The sequence below is a fragment of the Mastigoproctus giganteus genome, chromosome 9, assembly GCF_048544385.1.
Source record: "Mastigoproctus giganteus isolate SK-2022 chromosome 9, ASM4854438v1, whole genome shotgun sequence".
Classification (NCBI taxonomy): Eukaryota; Metazoa; Arthropoda; class Arachnida; order Uropygi; family Thelyphonidae; genus Mastigoproctus; species Mastigoproctus giganteus.
The window spans coordinates 68,910,277-68,927,261 of NC_143583.1; the positions used below are offsets into that span (position 1 = coordinate 68,910,277).

At 33.4% G+C, this 16,985-nt stretch overlaps 1 protein-coding gene across 1 annotated transcript in view; it reads right to left on the bottom strand.

Annotated features, from left to right (window-relative positions):
- Positions 1–7,265: 7,265 nt before the first annotated feature.
- LOC150080426 (anoctamin-5-like) overlaps positions 7,266–16,985 on the bottom strand; it is a 251,979-nt gene continuing 242,259 nt past the window's right edge. Inside the window, exons 25-26 of the mRNA XM_090381897.1 lie at positions 15,166–15,271; positions 7,266–7,520 (exon numbers count right to left, since the gene is read on the bottom strand). Coding sequence (XP_090238023.1) covers positions 7,266–7,520; positions 15,166–15,271 — 361 coding nt within the window. The remainder of the gene's footprint in view (positions 7,521–15,165; positions 15,272–16,985) is intronic.

The window sequence follows — 16,985 nt, forward strand, 5'->3', positions numbered from 1 at the left end:
CTCTTGATCTGATTATCAGTAGTGATTCTTTATGCATTAAAAATCTGCAGATAAAGGAACCACAAGGTGGCAGTGATCACAGTGTGCTGAAGTGGGATTTACTCAAAGAGGTAACTACCATCGGGTAAAGGGAAGGGTTTTTGCTTTCGTAAAGGTGACTACGATGGTCTGAGACAGTATTTAAATTCTATACAGTGGGACCAACTGATGATGTTTCCAACCGCAAATTCAAAATGGGAAGAATTCAAAGAATTTATCTTGGAAGCTACTAGGCTTTACATACCAACTAAGAAATACTGTTCAAGGTTTAGACCTAAATGGATGTCAGATGAACTAACGAGACATATGGCAGAGAAGAAAAATGCATGGGATACATATAAATTAATGGGTGACATGGAAGCCTATGATAGATATAAGCTGGTCTGTAACCAAGTCACAAAGGAGATTAGGCAGATTATGAGAAATCCTTGGCAAAGGATGCAAAGAAAAATAGAAAAGAGTTCTTTACCTATGTAAAATCTAGAAGGAAAGAGATGAATCAGATTGGTCCACTGGATATTGATGGTTCAACTGTTGATGATTCTGCTCAGGTGGCTAACAAACTAAACGAGTATTTTGTACATTCACACATGAGGAGTTATTCAGGAAGGGGAATGCCAGAGGAGAAGTAAACTCTGGCAGTCAGCTAGATGATTTTGTAATAACTGAGAGGAAAGTGGAGGAGAAATTGAGGATAAACATAAAAAAGGCAGCTGGGGTGGATGGGATCTATCCAGTTATATTAAAGGAGGCAGCAAAGGAAGTAAGCAAACCCTTAGCCATACTTATGAGAGCTTTGGACTCAGGGGAGGTACCCACAGACTGGAGATGTGCAAATGTGACCCCAATTCACAAAGGAGGATCAAAAGCTGACGCAAGTAATTATAGACCTGTTAGTTTAACTTCTGTTCCAGGAAAATTAATGGAGGTACTGGTTAAAGAAGCACTGCAGGATCATCTAGACAAGACTTCAGGCCGACCGGGCTAGCCGAGTGGGTAAAGTACCTACCCGGCAACCCAAAGGTCGCGGGTTCGATTCCCGCCTCGGGCTTGGATCAAAGTACTGCAAAAACCTTGGGAGGTGCAATATGGCCACAGAAGCCGATGTGCCAACAACTACCAAATCAAAAAAAAAAAAAAAAAAAACAAGACTTCAGTTAAAGCTCACACACAGCATGGTTTTGTTAAGGGAAAGTCTTGCCTGACCAATTTGATTGGATACTATGATGCAGGGAATAACTTTGATATTATATATTTGGATCTTAGAAAGGCTTTTGATACTGTTCCACATGGAAGACTGTTGCACAAATTGGAGCAGTGTGGCATTGGAGGCAAACTGCTGCTATGGATAAAGGAATGGTTGAGGGGGAGAAGACAGAGTGGTAATCAATGGACACTGCTCATCGTGGACTAATGTTATTAGTGGAGTCCCTCAGAGTTCGGTCTATTGTTGTTTTCTGCATTTATAAATGATATTGATGATGGTATATCAAGCTTAATATCCAAGTTTGCAGATGATACAAAGGTTGGCAAGGTTGTTAAGGACACTACTGACAGTATCCTGCAACAAGATCTGGAAAGGTTGAGCAGATGGGATGAGATGTGGCAAATGAAGTTTAACATTGACAAATGTAAAGTACTACATATGGGAAATAGTAACCCCAGAGAAACGTATCAACTCTGAGGTACTACATTGACAGTGATAGAGAATGAAAAGGACCTGGGGGTAATTGTGCAGGCAGATATGAAGTTTTCTGAGCAGTGCAGATGGGCTGCAAGAGTAGCTCATTGTGTCTTGTCAATGATATACAGGAATTTTTCTAGCAGGGATAAGGAGGTGATTATTCCCTTGTATAAGGCATTGGTCAGGCCACACCTAGAGTACTGTATTCAGGTCTGAAGGCCTCATTTCAAGAAGGATGTAGAGCTGCTGGAACGAGTACAGAGAAGGGCAACAAGATTAGTGAATGGAATAAAGGGTTGCTCTTATGAAGAAAGGCGTAAGTTTTGCAAATTACAGTGTCTGGAGACTAGGCACCGGCAAGGTGATCTGATAGAGGTGTATAAAGCCTTGAATGGTTTGAGCATGCTCAATGCTGATGGGATTCGCCCTCTTGCTCAGAATAATCACCTGAGAGGGCATAAATTCAAATTGAGGAAAGACAGATGTAGGATAGATGTGTGGAAATTTGCCTTTAGCCAGTGGGTAGTTAGTTGGTGGAACAGGCTTCCATCTCTTGTTGTGGAAGTCGAATAGCCTAAATAAATTTAAGGCTCAACTGGACATGTATTTCGAACGAACGGAGGGGTGAAATGGAAGTGTTTTTTTTTTTTTTTTTTGGCTGATGCTGCATAAGCTTGCTTTCTTGCATCACATGCCTCTATTAATGCTAATATCTTATGAATATCGGCTGTTGTGGCAACAAACAAGAATTCTTGAGGTGAGTGCAAACATTATTTTTACTCATATCATCAGATAAATGCAGATCTAAATTACCCTTCTCCCCCATAGCAGTTTCCCTAAACCTTTAAGGCAGTGGTTTTCAACCAGGGTGCCGCAACAACATTCCAGTGGTGCCACGTAATTTGGGTTTAAGTTACTTAAACTTATTATTTTTTAATTTATATGTTTATTTCATTATAAAAAAGTGTACAGTATCTTTTTAATGTTGTGGTGATCTATAATTGATGTTTACTTAGTACCTCTATATAAATAATAAAATTATATACTGTATATATATAATTTGTATTATGAAATGTAATTTTTATAATTATATTATTTTAATAAATAAATATCATAACATATTTTTTATGTATTTTATATATATATATAAAAAATAAAACGGATATATACAGAGAGAGAATTGGATCTAACAAGCAGAAAATTAAGTAGGGGTGTCGCAGAATAAAATAAATTACATAGGGGTGCCATTATTTAAAAAAAGGTTGAAAACCACTGCTTTAAGGTATCCTCAATGATACTGGCAAAAATCGTTGCACCACCTTTGTTCAAATGAATACCACATCTACGAAATAGATTCCTTCTACCTATAAGTGTGGACCATGCTTATAAAAAAATTCTCCCCCCTGGAGTCTTGCAGATTCCCTCAAGTCTCGATTTAATTTACAAATCCAGATGATCAGACACAGGTAATAAAGGACATCCCAAAATCTTAGAAGATTTTGGGATGTACTTTATCATAATCAAAAATGAAGGGAATTTTAAAACCTATGAAATCCAAACTAATAATAATACAATAAAAATGTAACCATGGGAAATAGTTATTCCCCATGGTTATTCCACTTCTATCTTTTCAAAATAGCACCCCTCTCCAGTTTCCAGCCCTTTTTTAAGCAGGCAATCTACAGAGAGCAATCTATATCCTTCTAGCAAACTAGAAAGAGCTATAGACAAATATAATAAAAAAGAGACATCAAAACAGTCCAACCATGATGTTGGCACAATAAGATTGAGATGGGTGACATTGAGGAGGGAAATGACAAACATGATGCATGCCAGAAATAGAATCATGTAATAAGAATTCCCAGTATGCAGATAACCAAGTATCTTCCGTTTGAATTTTGATCTTTCCAGTGGTGTTCCTAAACAGGTAAAATAATCAAAAAAAAAAAAAAAAAAAATGTTACAGTAATTAAACTCAACCAAATAATCTACCATCCTGAAAAAAAAAATCCCAGAAAGGGACTGAATAAGTTAATATTATAATATTAGCTGATTAATCTCATGTAAATTTAAATTTAACAATCAGTTAATTTAGCAATAAAATACAAAAGTATGCAGAGCATTAACTTGATTTGTCAGTAATTTTAAGCATGTCTTCAAAAACAATTAACACCTTCCACCTTCCAATTTGAATTTAATGGCAATAGGATGTTACTATTTGTACTAACATTGATGAGTTATAAATAGTAAAACTGTTTTGACTATTTTTTTTTTTTATCAATATATGAAAGTATTTGTAAATCATGCTACAACAGAATTATGAAAACAATTTTTTTTTTTTTAAATCTGATGATGTTCATCATTAAGGTATGGACACTGAATGATGTCATTTCAAGAATTCATCAACAGAGTTCTCTGAAGCAAATTACCATCAGTTTACTAATGATAGCAATTTGCAATTGTCTTGAAATGGTTTTAATCAATTTGCCCCTACCAACTTAGTGAAGAATGTCAGTTTTTCTCACTAATTTTAACAGTCTGTGCCATGTTTTTACAAATTTATATTGGAACATGGAAATGCTATGTAAAAATGAAAACATGAAATGAACTAATTTTTTTTTTTATAAATAATTTATTTTTTGGCTTTCATATTTAAGAATGGCACTTGTACAGATAGGTAGTTTGTAAATTTTTGTTATATCTGTAAAGATATTTTGATATAGTTCACTTCCCAAAATACAAAACACTTATATTATAAATATGAGAACAAATATTAACATCATATACTGGATACAGATTCATACATATACTCTTTGACAGTCAGCCAAAGTTAATTAACCAAACAAATTGGTATATATATATATATATGTGTTAGTTATTGATACTCTACTAATTATATAATTGAGGTAGCACTTGAAATAGACTTCAGACTTAGGAATTATTTTCTAACAACTATCATAAAACACTAACAGTCCCAATAGAAAAATTTAAAACCAAATTTACTTTCTGAATTTTTTATAGCATCTTGTTATATAGGAACACAAGGTGGAATCAGTTTTTAATTGAAATTAGTCACCTTAAAGTAAATATAATTTTTAAATAAAAGTTCCTCAGAAATTGTGCAAAATTAATATATCATATATATCTGCTACGGAATTTTCTTAAAGGGTGGTCACAACCGGAATTATGATTATGGAGAATAACATTTTATAATAGCAGTTCAGTTTCTGAAGTATATGTTAGATGTATGCAAAGTGGCAAAGCAGCTAAGGCTAGGAGTTTTCAGTATATTGTGTCTGTAATTGAGTGTATTCTTAAATTGGTTTTCTGGGAGAAAAAACCATGCAACTGTTGCCTGAAACTGAGTAACTCAGCCATGTTGTGATAAAAGTTCATAAAAATTCGTTGCATAACTGATGGGATTGAAACATCTGTTCCACCCAGTGGGAGGACAGTGATTATAACCGTTGTCTAATTTCTAAAGTGAATATGCTTTAGAAAGGAGTAATAACTACATACTGTGCCACACAATGTTTAAGAATTGTAGTATTTTTGTTAGAAAAGTGAATTAAAAGATTTATACAAAAATAGAAAAGTTTAATATACTACATTGAGATTTTGGTTTATCTGTTTTGAGCAAACAAAATATTCATAAAATTATATATCACAGGCAAAATAAGTACTAAAACATTATTTAAAATATCACAGGTAAAGCATCCTCACTTATTTTGATCATGACTAAAGTAATTAGAGAAAGTAAAATTCTGAATATTGAAAAAAAAAAAAAAAAAGTCCCCTCTGTATAATACTGTAATTATAGATAATGATCTGTCAATATATAAAAATGCAAATTGACGTTCATTAAGAGCATATGATAATTAGGGAACTAAAACCTAAATATTCTATCCTAATCAGGTGATAATCACATAAAGGTATTTATCAATTTTTGTGGAGTATTAAATATAAGAATAAAGGACTATTTTCCCTAGTTTTTATCAAAACTGCTAATCTGAGGAGTATCATAGGTGTAAGTGGATAATGAGTAAGTGGAATGGGAAAACAGGGCATATAAAAAAATAAATGGAAATATACAGATATAAAAATCAAATGAATGGTTTCTACTCCCATACAGTTAAAGGGTGAGAATGCAGCATGCTAAGACTAAAATGAAAACAGAAGAAAAAAATTTACATACATATATATATATATATATACATATATATATATATATATATATAAGGTATATGTATCTTTATGAGCATTCAAAAGGTGGTTTAGGACTATTTGTAAAGGAATCCAAGGACATGATATTAATTTTCAGTAGGATTATAGTTAGATCCTAACCCTTTTCCTTCTTTGCATAGACCATTGAAAGAGGTTTGCAATATTTTTTCTAGTTAAAATTTAATGTTCATGACTTTCAATTCCTGTTCAGATGATCCTAAAGTCCTGGAATGATTGTAAAGATATATTTATTTATTCCTTTATCTGAGCAAAGCTTTTCCTTCACACACACATATTTTAATCACTAAAAGATGATGTTTCTAAACAGGAAATAGTTTACATATATGAGAAAAAAATTCGAAATTGGATTGTTCAGAATAAACTCCTTGGTACGGATTTGCATAGATTTCAAGCAAGGCACACATTAACACTTGAAATAGGGAAATTCATTAATAAATAAGTAATTATTTTAAGTGGAACTACATTCAGTAAAATAAAAAATGCAATAACAATATATATAAGTAGTTCCTTTATGAATAGAAATTAAAAGAGTAAATGAACTTTTTTTTTCTGAATTTAAAAAATATCTTGCAAAAGCAATGCAATGTCAGTATTAAAAAAAAAAAAATGAAAGTTATGATTTTGTCTGTAGTAGTATATCAACTAGCTAAAATTTATATTTTGTGAAACAATGTTCAGAGAGAAACAAAATGAAATGGCTTATTGAACAGTCAAAGATGATTTACACTAAAAGATGTTATCTAAACATACTAAGAAAATAATTTTATACTAAAGTGCATTAATAAAAAACCCAAGATTGAACCAATACGTTGTTCTAAATAGCATCCTAAACTATTATATTAAGTACAAATGTTCTTCTGTACAAATTCTAAAATAAATCTGCTTTAGTTTTGCAATAGTTAATTATCCTTTTTAAAAATAGTGAAATTGTCAGAACTTTGCCTGTCCAGCAGGTTTATCTGCGTAACCTACAGTAAGATGAATAATGTCATAAAATATTGCATTTTAAACTGTCTAAAAACATTCTAGAGCAGAGAATAAAGATACTCAATTTTCACATCACAATTACTCATATAGTTAAAATACTACATACCATGGTTATATGACATGAAAATATTTTCTCATGTTATGCATTAAAATATATACATTATAACTTATATACTAAACACTCCAAAATGCATAAAAAACTGACTACATTTACATTTACTTTTTTTGATAAATGTATACCACATACAGTGTAAATAACTTTGGTATCAAGCATACGACAGTTCTTTCACACAGATAGCATAAAAGAAAATTATACCGAATCTTCTTTTACACTAGGTGTATTTTGTTTGCTTCTGATGTAACTGGACTGTCTTGGCAGAACACCATCTTGTTTTAATACTGATGATTCTTCTGGAATACACTGTAGTCCTTTTGCTCTTTGTAGTTCTTGAATAATTATCATTTCATTTGTGATGAAGTTCTCATGCCGAATTTGTTCCATAAGCTTCTTAGGAACATCTGGGATAACCCACCTAATAAGAGTAGCTATCATAGCCACAATGTTCTAAGTGAGTGGTTAAGAGAGAAGTAAAAAAAGATTAATGTATGAATATTTGATTTTGCTTCATATATTTTTTTTCATTTAATCATGCATGCTTATATACATTTTTTTTATGCATAAATATCACAATATACAATTTTCAGGTAGTAGCATATACATTTATAGAAAATGATCAAATGATAATCTAAAAACTTGAAAAGATTTCTGTTATAAACTGATTAGAATATTGTAGTACTGTACTATAGTACAAAAATAGATCGTCATTTGTCTGTAGGGCAGCCATGGTCCAGTGGTTAGCATACATGGCCATAAATTAGCAGCGTGGGTTCTAACCCACCTGTGTGCTACGACAAAAATTTCACAGCCCATTGTGGACTGTAGCAGCAGAAAATCCTGGTTACCCTAAATTCTATACATATACAGTCACAATAAATATGTACCCTCTTTTGGCCTTTAGCTGTCAGGAGAATAAGCAAAAATTTATTTATGTTGTAGTTCAGGATTTTCAAACACATAAATGGGACAGTGGTGGTGTATTGTTGTGGGGCTCTCTATACAAGGTTTTGGAGGTTTTATCTTTCCCTAGGCTGTTCTATTAATATATTCTTGTAACACAATATAAGTGGAAGGAGCAGGGTGTCTGCCAGAAACAAATTAATGTTATTATAAAATAGAAATAAGCAGCAGGCTGGGTAGTCTGAGGACCAGTTACACATGGCTTATTTCTTATTACACCAATTTTAATCTTTCATGATTCATACAGCTTCTGACAGATATGTTGTTTAGTAGTGGGACCAATCCTGCCATCTAATCTTCCCCATCAAAAATGTCCCTAATCAGGGGGAGTACCTATAAATATGAGCAACTGCTTTCCAAAATGAAACAAAAAAAAAAAATCAAAAACAAAACTGAGGTTGACAGACCATAACCAAAATAATACAGGAAATGCCAGACAGGTATTTATTTTTCATTTGGTATGAAAAAATTGTCATAGTAGAGAAAAATCAATTAGATTTAGAATCTGAACCTAATAATTGTACAAGTTCCCCTATATGCATTAAAAAAGCAGATTTAAAAAAAAAATTTTTTTACTAGTCTTATTTATAAGTATTCTTGGTATATGTGCAACAGGCTATACAAGAAATGAACTCATGAATCATGTTATTTTGTGTTATATCAATTTTATTTACTTTTGTATTAACCATTATCAAAATAAAAATACAAAAATATTTTATACAATGATTAGACTGAACATTAAAAGTTGTAATACTGGTAAAATTTACCAAAACATTTACCCACTGAAGTGAAAATGTCCTAAAAAAACAGGTTTTTCTGCTAATTCATGAATTAAGAGCTCAAGATTTCACCACATCTTTCAGAAGCTTGAGCTAGAATCAAACTTAATAAAATCAATTGACAAGAGGATGACTTTTTTATATATATATATATATATATATATACAAATTTGTATATATATATATATATAAAGCCATTTAACTTTTAAACATTATAACAAAGCAGCAAGAAATCCTGAATTGTTAATTCTAATGTCAATTACTGAAAATGAAATGGATGCTTAGTGATATCTGTAAAGAGAGAAAAGTATATAACAGTATGAAGGATTAAAAATTGATCTCAAGAATAGAAAAACTCCTGTGTTTGCACACTAGTCAGACTTTTGTGGATTTATTGGATGATTGTTTTCTGCAGTAGCATGTTCGAGAGGCAACCAGAGAAAGTAATACTCTTGATCTGGTTATCAGCAGTGATCATTCGTGTATTAAGAATTTGCAGATAAAGGAACCACTAGGTGCCAGTGATCACAGTGTACTGATGTGGGATTTACTTAAAGATTTAATTACCATCAGGGGTAAAGGAAAGGGATTTTGTTTCCGTAAGGGGGAGAACAGTGGTCTCCGACAGTTTTTAAATTCTGTACAGTGGGATCAACTGACGATGTTACCAACAGTAAATTCGAAGTGGGAAGCATTCAAGGAATTAATCGTGGATGCTACTAAAAGTTTCATACATATTAAGAAATATTGTTCAAGGTTTAGGCCTAAATGGTTATCTAATGAACTAATGAGACTCGTAACAGAGAAGAAAAATGCATGGGATGCATATAAATTATCAAGTGACTCAGAAGCCTATGGCAGATATAAACTAGTCTGTAATCAGGTCACAAAGGAGGTTAGGCAGGCGAAGGCAGATTACGAGGAATCCTTGGCAAAAGATGCTAAGAAAAACAGCAAGGATTTCTTTACTTATATAAACTCTAAAAGGAAGAGGATGAATCTGATTGGTCCATTGACATCGATGGTTCGACTGTAGATGATCCTGCTCAGATAGCAAACAAACTGAATGAGTATTTTGCATCTACATTCACACATGAGGAATTATTAAGGTTTGAAAATGGCAGAAGGTTATCAAATTGTAGCAGGATACTTAATGATTCTGTAATAACTGAAAGCAAAGTGGAGGAGAAATTGTTGAAGTTAAACATAAGAAAAGCACCTGGGGTGGATAGGATCTATCCAGTTATATTAAAGGAGGTGGCAAAGCAACTAAGCAAACCCTTAGCCATAATTATGAGAGCATCCTTGGACTCAGGGGAGGTTCCCACAGACTGGAGATGTGCAAATGTATCCCCAATTCACAAAGGGGGATTGAAGGGTGACACGAGTAATTACAGACCAGTTAGTTTAACTTCTGTTCCAGGTAAAATAATGGAGTCACTAGTTAAAGATGCATTGCAGGATCATCTAGACAAGACTGCAGCAATAATTCAGACACAGCATGGGTTTGTTAAGGGAAAGTTTTGTCTGACAAATTTGATAGGATATTATGACGTGGTTACAAAGGAACTGGATGCAAAAAATAATTTTGATATCATATATTTGGATTTCAGGAAAACTTTTGACACTGTTGCGCATGGAAGACTATTGTACAAATTGGAGCAGAATGGTATTAAGGGTAAGTTGCTACAATGGATAAAAGGATGGTTAAGTGGGAGAAGACAGAGGGTGGTAATCAATGGGTGCTGCTCTTCGTGGACTAATGTTAATAGTGGAGTACCACAGGGTTCGGTGTTAGGTCCACTGTTGTTTTGTATATTTATCAATGATATTGATGAAGGTATATCAGGCTTAATGTCGAAGTTTGCAGATGATACAAAGGTTAGCAGGGTTGTTAATGATAGTAATGGCAGTGTGCTACTGCAACAGGATCTAGATAATTTGGGCAGATGGGCTAAGAAGTGGCAACTGAAGTTTAACCTTGACAAATGCAAAGTACTGCATATGGGTAGAAGTAACCCCAGAGAAATGTACCAACTCTGTGGTACTACACTTAAGGTGGTAGAAAATGAAAAAGACCTGGGAGTAATTGTGCAATCAGATATGAAGTTTTCTGAGCAATGCAGACAGGCTGCCAGCGCAGGTCATGGGGTTTTGTCAATGATATATAGGAATTTTGCTAGCAGGGAGAAGGAGGTGATTGTCCTGTATAAGGCAATGGTCAGGCCACGCCTTGAGTACTGCATACAGGTCTGGAGGCCTCATTTTAGGAAGGATGTAGATTTACTTGAGCGTGTACAGAGAAGGGCAACAAGATTGGCGAGAGGAATGAAGGGATCCTCTTACCAAGAGAGGCTTAAGTTCTGCAAATTGCAGTGGCTGGAGACTAGGCACCTGTGCGGTGATCTGATTGAGGTGTATAAGGCCTTGAATGGGTTGAGCACGCTGAATTCTGATGGGATCCTTCCACTTGTTCAGATTACGAACCTAAGGGGGCATAAATTCAAATTAAGAAAAGACAGATGTAGAATAGATGTGTGGAAATTTGCCTTTAGCCAGCGGGTGGTTAATTGCTGGAACAAACTTCCATCTGTCGTTGTGGAAGTTGACAGGTTAAATAAATTTAAGGAGGAACTGGACAGGCATTTGGAGGGAATGGTGTGATTTTTTTTTTTTTTTTTTTGGCTGATGCTGCATAAGCTCATACACTTGCTTTCTTGCATCACATGCCACTCCTACTACTACCAGCAGTTTTCCTACTCTTTGAAGTCACTTGAGAAAGTGAGTTCAACCTTTGAAACCATTTCAAAATGAATCACATAAAATCAAAAACAAAACTGTGGTTGACAGACCATAATCCTCAAAATAACTCAGGAATTGTCATGGCAAGAATTTCACCAAAAATACTGATGGAAAGATACTTTCATAAAAACCTCGAAGTCAAAAATTACAATATCTAAATCTAATTTGGAAGTTTCTGGGCCTGACTTTTCCAGTTTATAACAAAATTTAATGTTTGTGCATTGTTCAAATGTAAACATTTTCAGTAAACAAGAAATGAGAAAAGTATTTACTTAAAGCAGCAGTCCACTAGACAGGCAAGCAATAACAGTTAAAACTGTGGTGTGTGTGTGTGTGTGTGTGTGTGTGTGTGTGTGTGTGTGTGTGTGTGTGTGTGTGTGTGTGTGTGTGTGTGCGCGCACGCATACGTACTAAAAAGATGCAAGTTTTACTCACAATCTTTTTCTCAAACTTTTTATATGTCAATTACTATGAATATAACAAAAGTAACAAGTGTTTCTCAACCGTTTTTAATAGCAGGACCCATTTGAACCTTCAAAAATTTTCAGCGACCTATCTATATTTTTGTATTATAATCAAAATATTAAAAATGTGTCATGTCTACTTGAAATTCCCTCCTCCTCTATTTTTATATACCTTATATTAAGTTACTGCCCCTTTCATCAAACCTGCCAATCACTTTTTCAGTCACTTCATAGAGATAGAAGGCTGAAACTTTGTACATATTCCTAATTCAAATGACAATGCATTCTTTTAAAATTTGAGCTAAGTCTATCAAGCGGTGCACCATGCAGCCATTGCATGTTGTATATTGGCTACCTGGATTAAAACCTGATCCAGATTTTGGACCTTTCCCCACTTCTTATCTGGTTAGAAGGGTGTAATTTTGTAAACAATGTCTTTTGATGTAATAATGTTTCTAATTAAATTTGAGCTAATCCATCACGTGGTCCACTATGCAGCTATTACATGCTTCATATCAGTTACCTGCTTTACATGGTTGTCTGCATGTAATACATACATATAAAGCATGCAAGATTTTATCATCTATCCTTGCATTGTGTAAAGATTTTTTGTTGGTGAAAATCTTTTCACATAGATTTTCAATCATACTTTATAAAAAATTGTAGGAAAATTTCTATTCATTCATTCATTCATTCCTTACCTTATCTGTTCAAACATGTTCTATTTAGGTTTACATAACTAAAAAAAAAATATAAAAAACAAGTTTTTTCAAAAATATACCTTAAATATAAAGTGTGGCCTTTACCATTTTTTAAAATAAGGCATTTTGTGTTGCAGGGGTAAAGACCACACCTTACATTTAAGGTATATTTTTGAAAAACTTGTTTTTTATATTATTTTTTATTACCCTCTTTCTTAATGGCCCACCAGTTGAAAAACATTGGTTTATAAAACCATGGGTAAAAAATAAGTGCTGCGTATGCATCATTTACAACATGGAAAGAATGTTGTGATGGCTACCCTCCCTGTTGCATAAATAATAGACAACTGTAGTCCCACCCATACAGATTGATATTTTCTGAAATGTAGATAATATGTAGTCCACTTGCAGGCCAAAGTGTTTCAGCTGCCATATCAGCTATGCTATGCCACTTTATAAACAGAAAGAAGATATGTGACTGAGTCAGCACAGTTTGCTGACCCAGTGATCTACAAAATGAATGTTGTTTTTCAGTTTAAATATAAATTGAAAAACTATATAATATCAGTGTAAATAAACATAGTTTACCCATAAGTTTAACTATATATGTAGTGTATGTAGTTAAACTTATGGGTAAACTATGGTGTATTTACACCGATATTATATAGTTAATTTCAACCCATAATGTATTATGCCTTGAGCATTTAGTCATCAAAATAAATTGAAAAAATAAAATTGTCAAAACTTTTTCCCTTAATACCCAGAACATACTATGCATTTTCCCCTCTTTCTTACAACTAACATTTGGTTCAGATAATATACTTTCCCAGTTAGCCACAGATCTACTCTTTTTGGAAACAGACTACAGTCGGTCCTCGTATAACATGTGTTTGCATTACACGAATTCGATCATACACGATTTATAAATAGGGGAACGTTATCTTATATAACACGAACCGAATTCGCTTATACACGATTCGCCTTTGTGTTTACAAGAAATGGCAGTCGAATGCGGAATCACCCCAATTGAACGCAACACGATAGGAACAAAGAAGATTCTGAAAATGTATTTATGTGTTTTATATCAGTGAAGGGGAAACACATTTCACCATAATAACGTAAAAACCAACACAATTCCAGCTATCGATATAATCGCAAATGCAATTAGATGGAGTTTACTACCAGTTTATAACAGATTCCACTAGCAGAAACGCAACTGGAAATTGTTTTTATTGTTTTATGGTAGTAACCCCCAGAAATGTGCTTTAGTAAAATTTGAGGTGTTAATAGTGTATCTCGGCCTTTACGGTGTTGTTTATTCAGTTGCTACACGCGCGCAGCTTTGTTTCTGTGTATCAAGCATGCCACCTCGTTTGTAATTGTGCTTTATTCCCTAAAAATTAGTAAAATACTTAAAAGGTGTGAAAAGGAAGCGTACTGGCTAAGACACTGCAGATTCAGAGAGAAAAAAAAAGAAGCAATATCGATAAACAGAGGCGGACTGGATCAAAAATTCTTACCCAGGAAAATTTGTAGTGGCCTCATACTACGGTTTATGGCCAAAATCACACCGGCCTCCGGCCCACCGTGGTTTCCCCCATAAGGCTTATGGCCAGTCCGCTTCTGTCGATAGAGAAAAAATATGAAATTGTGAAACGCTTTGAGCGAAATGAAAGACCATGTGATATTGCACGTGCTACAGACCTAAATGAGGCAACGCGGAGAATTACAAAGAATGCAGAGAAAATAAAAACAACTTTCATAGCGGGAACAATTCAAAGTGTAATTAAAATCCATTAGATTAAGACACAAAGAATTGGAAGAGATGGAATGGCTGTCATCTCTTTGGATAGAAAATCAAACAAAAAGCAAGTTTGCTTACGATAGAAGCAAAAGCATTAGCAATATTTTATTACGACTTACGTATTATAATTTATACTTACGTATTATAAAATACGTAAGTATTTTATTACGACTATTTTATTTAATATAATAAATTTTTTACGAATAAAATACGTATTTTATCCGTAAAAAATACTTTTTTAGTATTAAAAAAATATTAAAAATACTTTATTATAATATAATATTATTTTTATTACGTATTTTAATCGTTATAAAATACGTAAGTATTTTATAATGATTAAAATTACCCGATTATTTATTGTGTTTGGTAATGTTTTGGTTCCAAATGTGTGTTCAATCTTGGGTGGTCGGCACCTAACCCTACTTTTCCCATAGGGCCTGTTGTTTATATTGCACGATTTTGCATTGCACGAGGGTTTCTAGGAACGCAACTATCGTGCTATATGAGGACAGACTGTATATGCAATAATAACAATATCATATACAACTATTCTGAAAAACCAAAACTATAAAAAGTTTTTACCTCAAAAATCAAAACAAATGCAAAGCGAATAGCCAGCAAATGCCAGTATTGCTCTGAATGGTCATATTTATTAGAAGCCCAAGGTGGTTCTCTGTAATCTGGATAACTGGAATTAGAAGCAACATTAGATGAAAGATCCAAGTTCTGTAACATGATCAAAGCTTATCAAATATGAAACAACATTTAATAAAGAAAAAAAAAAATAAATAAATAAAAATAAATAAATAAACAAATAAAATTAAAAATAAAAACGTAACTAAATGAACCTTTTGTATTCATCTAGTTAATTAGTTTTAAGTTTTTATGAACTTAACTAGATGAATATTTGTGTTAATATCATTTGACACACAGTATGACATACATCTGTTCATGTTTTCACAGACGCATATTTTCATTACTTCGTATTGTTACGGTGATATAGATTGAGTTGTTTTGAATAAGTGTTGAAGCAACTTAGGCTATTAGGCATCAGTATGTTGTCTTTGTAAATTGCATGCATTTTATGATCAGTGGCTGTTTTGCATAAAGCCCTACAGAAGTTCCTGTTGTCTCCCAACAGGGAGTCTGTTCAGGTGACAGAAACCAAATCCAGTCTTTTGAAAAGAGAAGCAAAAGTGGCATAACTAATATACTGTCACAGAAGATGCTGAGGTGAAATTAGCAGAATCCACTACTGTGTGAGGGTTTAAGTCACACGTACATATCTATATAGAAAAAAGTACAATGCACGATTTTCCAGACTACAGCACTTCTAGTTATTTTTGCATCACTATACTCAATAAATGAACGTCAGGTTTGTAGATAAGGTTCAGATTATTAATTCCCTTCTCAAGACTCATATCCATACTTGCCAACTTTCAGAAATTGAAAAACTTAAGGCTTTTTAATGGAGATCAACTTTAGATGAAACACCATGCTGGCACTGTCCAAACAGTGTTCCCAGGCTTTATTCTTAATTAATGCATGCCATATATTGCAACAGGTAAATTACATCATCAAATTCAATAAACTGTTTTAAGGTTGTTTGCTTTATTTATTTTTTCATTTTGTTCAATTGCATAATTGGCTTTTAAGGGAATATCATTAAATTCAGTTAAGTCTGTAATTACATATTATTAGCTATTCAAAAATCTTTCAGCTCCACAAGCTGGTTGAAGGTGACTAGCACACCATGCAAACTTACAGAAATCAAGTGCCATGGCACAGTCACATTGCCTAAAAAATTCAAAGTAACCTAATCTTCCATATACAAATTCTCTTAAAAATGAAACACATATTACAACACCTGTCACCAAAAACACTTGTTTTTGGTCACAAGTGTAATATGTCTTTAATTTTTTTCAACAAAAACACTTGTTTGGTCACAGTTGTGTCAGTTCATGAATGTTTTCTGGGAAGTTTTTTATTCATTAAAGACTCAAGTGAAAGTCTTTAAATAGTTGACCAGCACAATTATCTTCTCTGCTGTAGCACCTGCTAAATAAGTGCTAACAATCATACCTCTTTGGAAGTCCACGAATCCCTGTTACTTTAGCACACATTATAAAGTGGCCAGCATTGTATACAACTTTGCATTTTGGTAACATGTCCTGCTTTAACTTGTCAGCAATAATGATTGCAATAATATAGGAATTTTTTTCCTTTCAACAAATGTCTTTCTACATTGTTAAACCAGAACAGCTTCCATGAGCAAGCTCAATGCTGATGGGATTCTACATCTTGCTTAGACCACACACATAAGGGAGCACAAATTCAAATTGAGGAAGAACAGTTCCAGAATAGATGTGCGGAAGTTTGTCTTTAGCCAGCGGGTAGTTGAT